This window comes from Seriola lalandi, unplaced genomic scaffold, assembly GCF_002814215.2.
Source record: "Seriola lalandi dorsalis isolate HSWRI2012SDOR001 ecotype SW California unplaced genomic scaffold, Sedor1 jcf7180002054981, whole genome shotgun sequence".
NCBI classification, from domain to species: Eukaryota; Metazoa; Chordata; class Actinopteri; order Carangiformes; family Carangidae; genus Seriola; species Seriola lalandi.
Genome location: NW_019525661.1, coordinates 1,275,410 through 1,288,286, shown reverse-complemented (window position 1 = coordinate 1,288,286; position 12,877 = coordinate 1,275,410). Strand labels below are relative to the sequence as shown.

Sequence of the window (12,877 nt, the reverse complement as noted above, 5' to 3'; positions counted from 1 at the left end):
GGGGGGGGGGGGGGGGGGGGGGGGCGCAAAGGAAATGAGGGGAGAGGAGGAGAAACAGGGGAAATGTGGGTTTAGTAATGTTGGAGAAACTCACAGAAGAGGTGTTGTTGAAAGAAAAGTTGAGAAGAGGAGGACAGGTGAAACAAAAGAACAACAGGAATGAAAGATTCAGCTGTAAGAAGACAAAGAGGTGAGGGGCAGCAGAAAGAGAGACTGCAGGTGGAACACGTGAGCTGAGCTTCTGTTCACAGATCAATATAAACAGCAACATGCGGTATAGCTTCCTCTCCCGGATCTTTGATATTGACATGATGGATGTGACGGTGGAGAGTAGTCAGTAAATAAATTAATCAGGCCTGATGTGCTGAATGAACCGTTCACTTTGCACAATAGTTGTTTATGCTATTTAGGCAATTTGGATAAAATACTGTCTATTTTATATTGTAGTTTCAGTATATGTCAGGATATATACTGAAAAAAACTTTTCTTTACTCCCATTATTCACGAGTTGAAATAAAAGCCTTTTTCTAGAAACACAAACGATACACACACACTCACACACACTCACACACACACACACACACACACTGCGTGATAGATATACCGTGACGAGATCCTGAGGCCCGTCGTCGTGCCTTTCATGCTGCAGTGTGATGTACACAGTTCCTGGAAGCTTCAACCATCCCAGTTGTTTCATGAGCTGCATCATCACCAGACATGTGACCACTGAGCAGGTTTGAGATCAGATGATCTGTGTGTATGACAGCGTGCTCCAACTCCTGCCAATATCCAGCAACTTTGCGCATGAGCTTATCATGGATTTTTGTTTTCATGTAGTATTTGAGAGTTTTTCATAATCCTCAAGGGGTCAGTTCACCCATATCACAAAACCACATGTTCTAGGCTGGACCATAACAGCGGGGTCAGCACTATAAACATGAATGTCACTGACTGACTGACTGAGTGATGAAGGTACACCATTGGTCAACTGGCTGAGTTGGCGTTTCCCCACTGGTCATTGCACTTTCAAAATAGATTTGTTTCTATTAAAATAGAATATATTGTCATTGCAACTTCCATACTCAATGCTGTAAAATCAGTAACTAAATAAAGTAAAAGTACACGGTAGAAATATAAATAGTAAGAACAGAACTACAGTGAGATAGATCGGCAACAACATCACAGACAGTGGAAGCAGGATGTGCATTGTAGCACTGTAGTAGAACAGGTGCACAGTGATGGATTAATGTGAATGTCTTGTTTCTGTATACTGAGGTTATGAACACAATATCCAAGCAGTAACACGATGGATGAGAGTGGATATGTGTGTACAGTGGAGCTTATTTGACATAGTGTAGTATGTGTCAGACATTTATGGGGGTAGTTGGACGGATTGCGGGGGGCACTTGGTGGGACTGATTCAGAGCAGCTACAGCTCTGGGGAAGAAGCTGTTTCTCAGTGTGGATGTGCAGGTGTAGAAGGTCTGGTAACGTCTGCCAGAGGGCAAACAGATAACGGCCTGGGTCTGAGGGGTCCTTCCAGGGTCCTTCCAGCTGTTGGTAGCTGTAGATGTCCTCCACAGCTGGAGGCTGTATCCCAGTGATCTTTGGTGCAGTGGAGACGAACGTCTGAGGATCTCAGATATGTTCGCTCTCTCTGCTGCAGCGGTACAATGTCACCAGCTTTCTTCATTGTCCTCAGGAAAAACAACAATTACATCATCAGGGGGCATTTACAGGCAGTATTGACAACTGCAGTGACCTTTTTGTTTCAAAGAGGCACTTACTACTTTCCGTAGAAGACAGTTGCCATTTCAGCCCCACCAGCCTGAGTTCGGGCTTTTCATCCGGAGGCACATTTCTAATTCACGTCTTCAATTAACTTCAGCTGACGTAGACGTGAATGAGCTTCTAACTTCCTCTCTGAGTGATCACTTTGCAGTAAATCCAGCTCAAATCACAGCTCAGTCTTTGTCTTTAACTGATGTGTTTGGTGACGTTGTCGGATGTTGTGGTTATAAATAAACCAGCAGCTTGGAAGAGACCGCTGGTTAACATGTCGTCTTAATAGGCAGCGTCTCAGTCACTATTCGTGTTCTGTTACAGCAGTCTCAATTTTACATCATACACAGTCCAGCATCGTACAAGGTTTTGGCCTAGTCCTGTTTTCCTGCTAAGTCCTACAGAGAGTTTTGGTTTCATGTGCAAAGGTGGTCTCAGACTGTTTAACATCCCTGTATGTCCCTAAGTTTACAAAGGAAATTTAGACTTTTCGCTCAAAACATCAAAAACATCTCTTTCCCTGTGTCTGTGGATAATCCACAGAATTAAATGAATTTATCTCAATGAATATAGAGGTTAAAACCAAATGCTGGTTTCAAACACCTGGATAAAGGAGTGGTCCAGTAGAAACTGGGATACGTCACGTCCAGGTGTCGTCAGCTCTCCCTCCACTACTGTCAAACACGGGTACGAATATCTTTGCTGTCATATCGGTCCTCCGTCGCATTTTAGTTTGATGTGATTGAGATGGACGTCATGGAGAAGCTAAATCCAGCAGAGTGGTAAACACACAAGTCCACACAGCCAGAGATAAACTGAGTTCATCCTCAGCTACTGAGGAAACTCAGCTGGTAAACAAATGACATTGATTCAGAATAACATGAGATTCGCCGGACGTGGAGGAGACGCAGACACACCTGCACCACCGCAGACATCCAGACAGTATTATTAGAATCGTGTTCATGTGAACACCATGTCCTGAATATGACACTACTCTCACCTGTGTTGTACTGGTATTTCATCAGAGAGAATATGGTTTTTTCATTTGGTTGCGCCGACACATTGACATAAAACCAAGACTTTAGAGCTGGAGCTGAAGGAATGAAGAAGAGACTTAATAAGAAAATAAAAAGTGATGTAAGTGACATTACCACCTCTGTCCTTCCAGTGTTTAATTCTCATGGAGTTTCATAGAACACTCACCCTCCATCTCTGCTGCACGTCACTGCATCTGCTCAACAACCAGACCCATGAAAATATAACATCAATGACCTCAACACACGTGACTTCACCTTGTCACATTATAATTGTTATGTAAAATAATGTTTATTATATTATTATAATATAACATGCTTAGAATGAATATATTATATAAATATTACATATTATTCTGTGATAACACCACCACATTATTTTCTTATAATATCATATTAGCGTTTTTTATCATGAGATTTATGTATTTATTCAGTTATTTATTTACTTTATTACATTGACAGGATATCATATTTTATTATTCTATTTTAATTATATTCTCCCTACGATTAAATTTATATTACATCATTAATGTCCACTATACTTCCCTATAACTATAAACACACGCACACATACCATACACATCATATTCTTTTCATTTGTACGTCTCTATGACTGTTTATCGTTTTTGTTGTCATTTACACGTCTGTCCATTATCTGTAGCCTTTGTGTCTCACTTGTTTTTGTTTTGCGAAGTCAGAAATAAAGAGCAAATAAAAAAAGAGAAGAAATATAACATCTGAATTGTCATAACACCTGGTGGAGAGAGAAACACTGCACAGGACAGGAGGAGATGGAAAAAATGGAATAAAAGTACAGTGGCTCACTAACTGTTTTCATTGCAAATCAGTGGTTTGTGAAGACACAGTAGATTACTTATGTGTTTGACTTAGTGACAGAGGATCAGACCAAACAGCCACTGCATCTGTTTCTGATGCTGCGTTCTTCCTTTTCACACACCAGGACCAGGCAGTTAAAGCGTGACCCATCCCTCCACGCTACTGATTTGCAGTTTCTTGTCTGTGTGTGTGTGTGTGTGTGTGTGTGTGTGTGTGTGTGTGGTTAAGTGGGGGATATCAGCAGTGAACCAAGAAGGCCCTTAGGGAAAGAATAGCTTTTTTCTTGTCTTTGAAAAGTAGTGCGAGTGTAGGAGAGTGTAATTTATCCCCTCAGTGTAGGGCACAATGAACACTTCATCCAAATATTACCCACATCTCAATATGGCCGAGTGCAACATCCCAATCGCAGGAGCTGCACTGTTCTGATAAAGGTCAAATGTGCCACAACATGCCCTTCTAAATGAAGCATTGCGGTTCTCCAGATGTCAAAACTATGCGTATCATTCAGCTCTACCTCAGTCTCATCAGAGCTGTGGAAACTCTGTTTAGATGCTTTAATAATCTGCCTTAAGTCCACCCTAACCAAAGCCCAAAGTTCTATTAAAACCATTATTCTCCACCAGAGGAATCACTTTAATTCAGTTTACTGCAGCATTCCAGTATTTGTTTCATACATGAAATTATATGACATTTTTTTTAGCCACTGTACTTTCTGTGTGGAATGGAGAGTAGTGGAGGTAAACAGGGTGCTGAGACAAACCAATGGGATAATATTGGTCCACATCAGTGTGGACAAACATAATCATGCTTTAAAACAAATGAAAATGAGACTATGTCATTTTAATTACGGGATAATACAAAACCTTCAAGTGAGGAAGAGTCTCTGAGTCTGGCGGTGTGTGTGTTGTCTGACCTGTAGTGCCTGCCAGAGGTCAACAGTTCAAACAGGTGATGACCAGGATGAGTCTTTGATTTTGTTCTTAATATCCTTTTCAGTCAATGTGCAAACTATAGCAGTGGTCGATAGGAGCAGTAAATTAAAGAAATACAGTGATGGTATCTTAACGGCCCCTGCAGAGCTCTGATTGGCTCAGTCGTCAGTGCGAGCTATTTATATTTCTGAAAGAAAGCGGACGTATGGAAAGCTTTACAGAGACCAGGACCCTGGCCAAGATGTACTGAAGCATGTGGTGTCCCAACATCTCACACATTCTGTTGGTTTCTCCTTCCTGTTGGTCACTTGGGCATAAACCAATTAAAATCAACGTCAGCCTGAGGAGAGGAACTTGCAGGGCACCAGGGCACAACATACTTAAATTCAACACCCAGAAAGGGGAAGAAGGGTGAGACCTTCAGTGTGTTTGGACAGATCATGTATTAAGTATGTGGAACAGGCAGTGCTCGTAAGAAAAGCTGCATTTGGCTACATTTCAGTGGGTTTCTGCATTGTAATAACATCAATAGCTTAAGCAGACCTTGGACTTTTTTTTTCCTTGCTTCAGAGGCGCAGGACTTCTGTAGGGACAGAGATATTAAGTTGAAAGGAAAAATCCTCTCATTGACAAGCCAGCAAAACTCCAACAGGCCAAGTCTGCAGATTTAGATTTTTTTTTGAGGGGGAAGAAGAGGCTGTGAGTCAGCACTCTTGTTTTCCCATCATGGTTCATTGGTATGGGCAGGAAAGTGAGATTTGAAGGCCAGAGTGCTCAGAAGCAGAGCCAGTCATCGAGTTATTGGTTGTGATAACGCCTCATGCTGTGGGGGCAGCGCAGAGCAAACAAAGTCCCACATAATGAAGTGCAGATTCTTCAACATGGAAAGCCACTGAAAGAATGAAACATGAGTCTGTTCTGCTCTGATCCTTTGATCCATGATAACTGATAAATCTATGGTCTCTGGTGTATGGGTTAACTGATTCCACATGCAACCAACATGATGATGCAGAGCTACAGTATTTGCTAAGTCTCTAAACACACACAGCTCTGTAGAGCTCGATGCTGCAGAATGATGCCTGTTACTGAAGAGATGTTGAGATACGTGAAGTGCCGTCAGGACAAGCAAGGTGAACAGTGAGCTGACCAGTTAAAACTAAAAAAATTAGAACAATGTGGAAGTGGAATTGATCCCTCTCCTTACATCTGATCTCAGAACAGTGTTCTGTCCAATAAAGGATCTGATATTATTGCTTGATGTTGATATTTGCATTCATCATGTACTGCATCATGTACTGTCCTGATGGCTGTTGTCTCTGAAGCTAGCTGGACTACAAGTCCTTCTGTTTATCATTTTAATGTTTGTATATTGTGGATAATCTTGGGACAGCTAGCTACCAAGCATCAACCCCCGAGGCTGAAACACCGAAGCCAACACTGAAGTACCAAAAACTGCAGTTCCTCTAATGGCCACTAGAGTCTGGCTCCAACAGTGAGTCAGTCCCCATAGACTCCCATGTTAAAATGTCCAACTTTACAGTAGAAATAAACATGTTTACAGCCTGATACAAAAACAGTTTTGGTCATTTCCTCCTTCATGATGACTGTGTATGTAACTCACCTGTCTGCATTTTTTTAAGGCTTAAAATTATGAATGATTGAAGGCGTGGCCTCTTTGAGTAACAGGAGTGAAGTCCCAGCTCCACACACGCCTCTCCTCTTTGACTATTTTTGGATTAGCTGGGAGGAAGGGGCGGAGTCAGACACTGCCAAGATGGCGACAGCGGAGCAGCTCACTCTGCTGCAGCTTGACTGCTTGTCAAACTGCCCTTGACTCAGCTTCCACTGTTCTAAGATCAGTTTTGATATTGCATCATAATTATACATGTGTGTGGAAACTATACTTGTATATTCGATAATTATTTCAACAGTCTTTTCTTCCTAAGCATTAAGAGGCAGCAATTTACACTTATATTTATCATCTCAAATGATAGACGTTGTCTTACTGATCACCTTAGTCTATATACCACAAGTCAGGGTTTATTATTAGCAGTTTCAATAGCTCCTGCTAGGAAAAGCTTTCACAGGCATATTCATTCAATTTACATATTTACAGTTCACTATGTAACATAATACCCAAGTCTTTTAGGCCTGTTCTACTATTAAGTGAGAATATAAATATCTTTTCCGTGCACAGGTTTGAGATGTTTGAGACAGAACTGGGGCGGCTGTGGCTCAGGATGTAGAGCAAGTAGTCCAGTAATCTGAAGGTCAAAGTGTCCTTGAGCCGAACCCCAAACTGCCCCTGATGGCTGTTCCATCATTATATGGGTGTATGTGGCTTTGATTGGTCCATAACTTATTGATTCTGTATTGTCACTGGAGTGTGTCATTGTAAGTTAATTAACTTTGGTAAGATTACCAAATGTCCAAAGATTCGGCTTTGGGAAAGATTTGTGAAGATCTCTGATCAGAGACTCTCTGTAAAGATGTTTCAGTGGGACACTTAGCATGGCTGTTACATGACAGGTTACTTTGTGATATTCAGGAGATCAGGAGCAAAATGATTCTCATGTAGAGAGGAAAATGCTTTGGTTATATATTTTAAGACTGAGCTGTAAAATATCCTGTAATTTTGTAATGAAATGTCTGACCACTGCAAACCCATGAGGGGCGAGCACTTTGTGGGCAAGACACAAAAACAAAATGAAATACACATACACAACATAAAAGTCATTTTTTTAGAGCTGAAAGGAATGATCCTGAAACGTCTTCAGCCAGGAAGGAGGTCCTTGCTTATCACTGCACGCCACTGATTTACAGTACATGTTGCTGTATGTTGATACCTGTTCAGCTATAATGACTCACACACACACACACACACACACACATATAATCAAAGGCATCAGCCCAACACCTGACCTGAAGGGGTAAAGCAGGGATGAAGGGATGAGAGGTGAACAGAGAGCCACTTGAGGTCGAGAGATACAGACAAAGAGCAGAGCGAGAGAGACTGAAGCAGGTTACTGCTGCAGGTATCAGAGAAAAAGCAGCAGATCTCACAGCAGATCCAATAGATGTTTACTCCCTCAGGCACGACACAGACTCTGGCTTTGTGCTCCTCTCTCCTCTCTCCCAGCCACGAGATTCTTCTTTTATTTCTCAATCTGGATCTGACTCCTGGTCTTTTTTTTTTTGTTGTTTCTTCTTTTCTTCATCTTATATAAAACTGTCACTATCATCCACTTGGCTTGTTCTCTTTTCCCTCCATCCATGCACCAGCAATAAGCACTCTGTCTACATAAATGGAAGGAAACTAGATATTTCTAATGAGCACTGGCTCGTTGCATTGATTCATTTCTTTCCACTGAGGAAGTGCAGTGGTTATATAAGGCGGATGATAAATTGGGATGTAACAGAGCAATCACACATTCAACAAGTCTTCCAAACTAAATGACTAAATACGTATGAAGTCAAATGAGAGATTTTCAAGGCCTGATAAGGCTGTTAACATTCCATTATGCTATTGTCATCCAGTCCCATGAAAGCAACAATGCATTACTCTACTTCTCAATACTGTCTCACACAGCCCTTAGCCCATGGGTTACCACTGAGGACAGACATCTTTAAAAACACAAATATATTACTGATTCAGTAATTTCCTTAACACCTGGTTACTTCAGCCAACATTAGTCAACCAGGAGGAAGTAGTGTATTTGCTAGAGACTATTTTTTCAACAGCTGATTTATCCACATTGGGGCAGGTGGATGGTGTACTTGTTAGTACATCCTTATCCTTTTAAGGACAGGAAAAGATCTTGCTGCAAGAGGCCGCTTGTTGGTGCATGTTGGAAGCCCATAAATACTATGGGGGAAACATTTTCAAGGATAAATGTCTTTAGATTCTGAGAATTAAGTCACAATTTTAACATCACATCTTAACATTTTCTCATAAAATTGCAACTTAATTCTCTTTTCTTTTTACTCATAAATAAGTGACATGGCAACAATAATTAATAAATATATATGCAGAGAATGAATAATGAAGTAAATCTAAATACATTTAGAACATTATACAGCATCATACACTGCAGTCATTACTACATTTTATCTTTAGTTCTATTAAACTTGGAACCTTAAACACTGGCTCTATATCCACACTGAAAGTCACTACCATGTCTTTAAAGACTGGAGGTATAACCTCACATAATAAACATACATAGAGGAAAACCTGGGCTGTATAATCATTTTAAAAAGAAGTGTAAATGAGGACTGAAATCTTTGTATCCTTGAAATATTGAAATATATTATGTTGAAGCTCTGAAATCCTGAGGTCTGTTATGTAACAGTCACTTTGTGGATGATAATGAGGCAAATGTGTGTGTGTGTCCCTCTGCAGCTCCAGTCAGACCAGGACCATGGCAATGGCTTAGTGAAGTATGTTCTGTCTGGCGAGGGGGCTGGCTCCATCTTTGTCATCGACGAGAATAACGGCGACCTGCACGCCACCCGCCGCTTGGATCGTGAGGAAAAGGCTTTTTATATCCTCAAAGCCACGGTGGTCAACAAACGGACAGGTCAAAAGCTGGAACCAGAGACAGAGTTCATCGTCAAACTCCACGACATCAACGATAATGAGCCTCAGTTCAGCAAAGAGGTTTACACTGGGAGCGTACCTGAGAGGTCTGACATCGGTAAGGACTCTCACTGGACTCTTTCATGGTGGGACACATGGGGGCACTCATGGGACACATGAGTGGGACACTTTAACTTTGTGTTCTTCTCTCTGGGAAATAATGTGTCATTTTCTAAATAGTTGAACCATCAGAATATTATATTTGCCAATAATAATCATGTGAATGTGTGTCTCTCAGGTACATCAGTCATCCAGGTGACAGCTACAGATGCTGACGACAGTATGTATGGGAGCAGTGCCAAACTGGTGTACAGCATCAGCCAGGGACACCCATACTTCTCTGTGGACCCGAACACAGGTATTTCTGACAATATCATCCTTTACGTCGCAACCCTGGTGTTGTAGGTAACGTTTATATGCTATATGTGGTTTATATTTAAATACAAAAATGTCGCCGATTCAATCCCTGGACTGGCAGGATTAAATCTGGGTGGGAAAAGTGAAAGAGCAGCTCATCAGCACCACTGTGGTGCCCTTGAGGAAGATCCTTGACCCCGACTGCTCCAGAGGAGCTGCTCAGTGGCCAGCAGGTCAGACTGGGTTGTACTGGGCAGCTTCCAGGTGTGCATGTGGGTAACTGTCATTCCGATCACGGCGTTCCTGTAAAAGAGAACTTCTGCCCCCGAATATATGAAGAATAAAAAATGAAAAAAATGTAATAAAATTTGAATTCTTTATAATATCCAAGGGACAAACCCTCAGCACTTTTTTACTGTATCATAAATCATGAATCAGTAAAATATCATTTTAAAAATGTAAAATAATGTCAAATATTCTATTGTAAAATATTTTTAAAAGCATATTTACTTAGATATAAATAAAATAAATATACCTATAACCTTACCTGTAACACTGAGGTTTAAGGTTCGCTGAACAACAAGTACGTGTCGCCTGCAGCTCTTTGTCTTATACATTCACATGTTTCTTTTCTTTCATTCCTCCCCTGAAACATTTGAATTATCAACCAACATATAAGCACAGAAAATTGTTTCTATGTAGATGTAGACGGTGTCAAGTTTCTGTACTGGTTCTAAAATGATTCTTTTTTTCTTATACCGAGCTTAATTATGTTAATTATGTTTTTCTACCTGTATCAATTAAACTATTGATACTAATTTGCAGTTGGATGCTAGCCTCGAGTCAATACTTCCTTTAGCTGAATCAAAATAAAAACGTAAAAAAATGTGTTCCCAGTGAAACGTTTTAATGTGAAGTAGCAGCAGGAATTTGCATTATGGGTAATATCCTTGTTCATTTAAGCTAGTCTTTGGGCTGAGCTAAGCTGAACATGCCACAAACCTGTCTCTGTGCTGGTTCCACAGAGCTGAAAGTGATATCAGCCTTTCCTGACTGAGTACTGCAGCAAAATGAACATATCCCAGAGGACAGTCAGGCTTCAACAGTGTAGAACCAAAGCAGATTTTTCTTCGCTGCTAGCATGACAACGCATAAAAACAGCAACGAAAGAGTCAATTAAAACTCCAACCACAACATACATTAAGCATGAGCTACAGGAACTACAGAGATAAAATAAAAGGTGAACAGCTAACACTCAAATACTGCATCTCATTTACAGTTGGATTGCTGACTTATAAATTCCACTTTTCACTTACTGCTGCCACTTTTGAATCTCGCTCCTTCATATTCATTCGATCAGATTTGATATAGCAGATGTTCCGTGGAGGATATTTTCCACCAGTGTCTGTACCAACAGCAGAATTAAATTTGGGTAAAGTGTGAATCAGAGAGCAGAAATAGGATGCTCTTGTAGCCCCATATCTCATTTTACACCAACACATCTGTTTTCTGGAAAAAAAAGCAAAAATAGTGATGTAAAGTAAATACACACATTGTGCACCTTCACCCTGCACATTTATGTCTGTGCTACATAGAAAAAAGAGAGAGGAAAGAGAGGTTTTAATGCCTGCTATCATAAAATACAGCTCAGCTCAGCCCTTCGCTGATCTTATGCACTTTCTCTGTAAATAAAAAAGTCAGCCATCCATTTAGATAATCAGCACACTAATCTCCCTGTCTCTGCTCATCCGTTTGTTTCGAACAAATAGAGGAGTCATGGCCGTGGTCATATTACTGCTGGCTGTGGATTAAGCAGCAACAATAGACCGTGTTCTCTGGTGCAAAAAGTGTATAGACAAACAAAAATATTGAAGTAAACAGCAAATTTGTGGCTCAACTAATAGCACTTAAAGGAACAGTTGGAGAAACATATATATATATATATATATATATATGTGTCTGCTTTCTTTGTGATAGCAAGATGAGAAGACTGGCACGAATCTCATGTTTATGCATGCAAGTTGTGTGTTATAGTTGTTATTATTTGTAGGTTTTACTATTGCTACCTAGCCAAGGTTATAGCATTAACAGCTGTTTACTTACCAGTCTGGAAGAAATGTTGCGAGTTCAGCAAATGTCCATAGGTGGAACGCAACACCCTTGTTTTGCTTCTATTTCTTCCACTGAAGTTAGCATGCTAACCAGCTTGTCACTTTTCAATAGCGGGTCACTATAGCGTCCAGTCCGTCCTGCTAGCTGCTAGCTCTTGACAAGACGGCTAGGTAAACAGCTGTTAATGCTAATATTGGCTATGTAGCAATAGCAAAACTTACAAATAGCTCCTTTTAAGTTTTCAGTCCTGGTTTGTCGCTCAGCAGCCGTGGTTACCGTGGTAGCAGCAACTGTGATTTAATACTACAGCATACACTTGTTGAGCAGCTACTCTGTCAGTAATCCGACAGAAGAACAAGTGGTGAATCTGTTTACAGCGCAGCCATACAAACTCATATTGTTTTAATGCAGCAGGCAGACAATAATAATAACCTTAATCTGATTTAATGCTGTACACAGTGTAACCTTGGAGGTGTGCATCATCTCACAGCTCACTATGGCTGCTCCTGACTCTGACTCCTCTCCCTGACATATTTAAAACTAATTCACTGACAATTTAAATGCAGAAAATAAATGCTGCCGTGTTGTGCAGCTATTTTCATGACTGACATGAACATTTACTGCAGTGAGAAATACATTCCTTTTCCTGTAGCTTCTTCACAATAAAAGCCAGCTAAACACTTACATAAACAATTATAACAGCGTTTAAACATTCATCGCTTGCTGAACTCCAGGTCAGTCTTGGGAGGGGGCAATTTCTTCCAGTGTAGCTGAACTTTTCATCAGGGAAACCACACAAATTGTCATAAGTCACCCAAAACTATTTTTACCCACCTAAACATATAAAAAAAGTAACCCAACCTGGCAAAAGCCTGCTGCGTAGCACATCATTTACTTTTGATAAAATGGCTAATTATTGTTTCTACATAATGGATGGGTTAACCAAATGACATCCAGTGTGTTCATCAGTGTGCTTTAGAGTTATTTGTAGTTTTATTTTTGTTTCCAGTCTTTATGCTAAACTAGGCTAAACATATCCTAACTCTGCCTCTGTGCTTAATCCAGACATCGATATTCATCTTTGCAATGTTGTTTTCCTTAATTCAAGTCAAACGATCTGTTTAACTGCAAATTCACTTCTGCTGTCCCTCAACTTTGACTAGTTATTTGTAAATCCAGACGAAGGT

The 12,877-nt window shown here is 40.5% G+C and overlaps 1 protein-coding gene across 1 annotated transcript in view; it reads left to right on the top strand.

The window, feature by feature from the left end:
- LOC111648340 (cadherin-6-like) overlaps positions 1 to 12,877 on the top strand; it is a 91,613-nt gene that overhangs the window by 39,811 nt on the left and 38,925 nt on the right. Inside the window, exons 3-4 of the mRNA XM_023398196.2 lie at positions 8,985 to 9,279; positions 9,460 to 9,579. Coding sequence (XP_023253964.1) covers positions 8,985 to 9,279; positions 9,460 to 9,579 — 415 coding nt within the window. The remainder of the gene's footprint in view (positions 1 to 8,984; positions 9,280 to 9,459; positions 9,580 to 12,877) is intronic.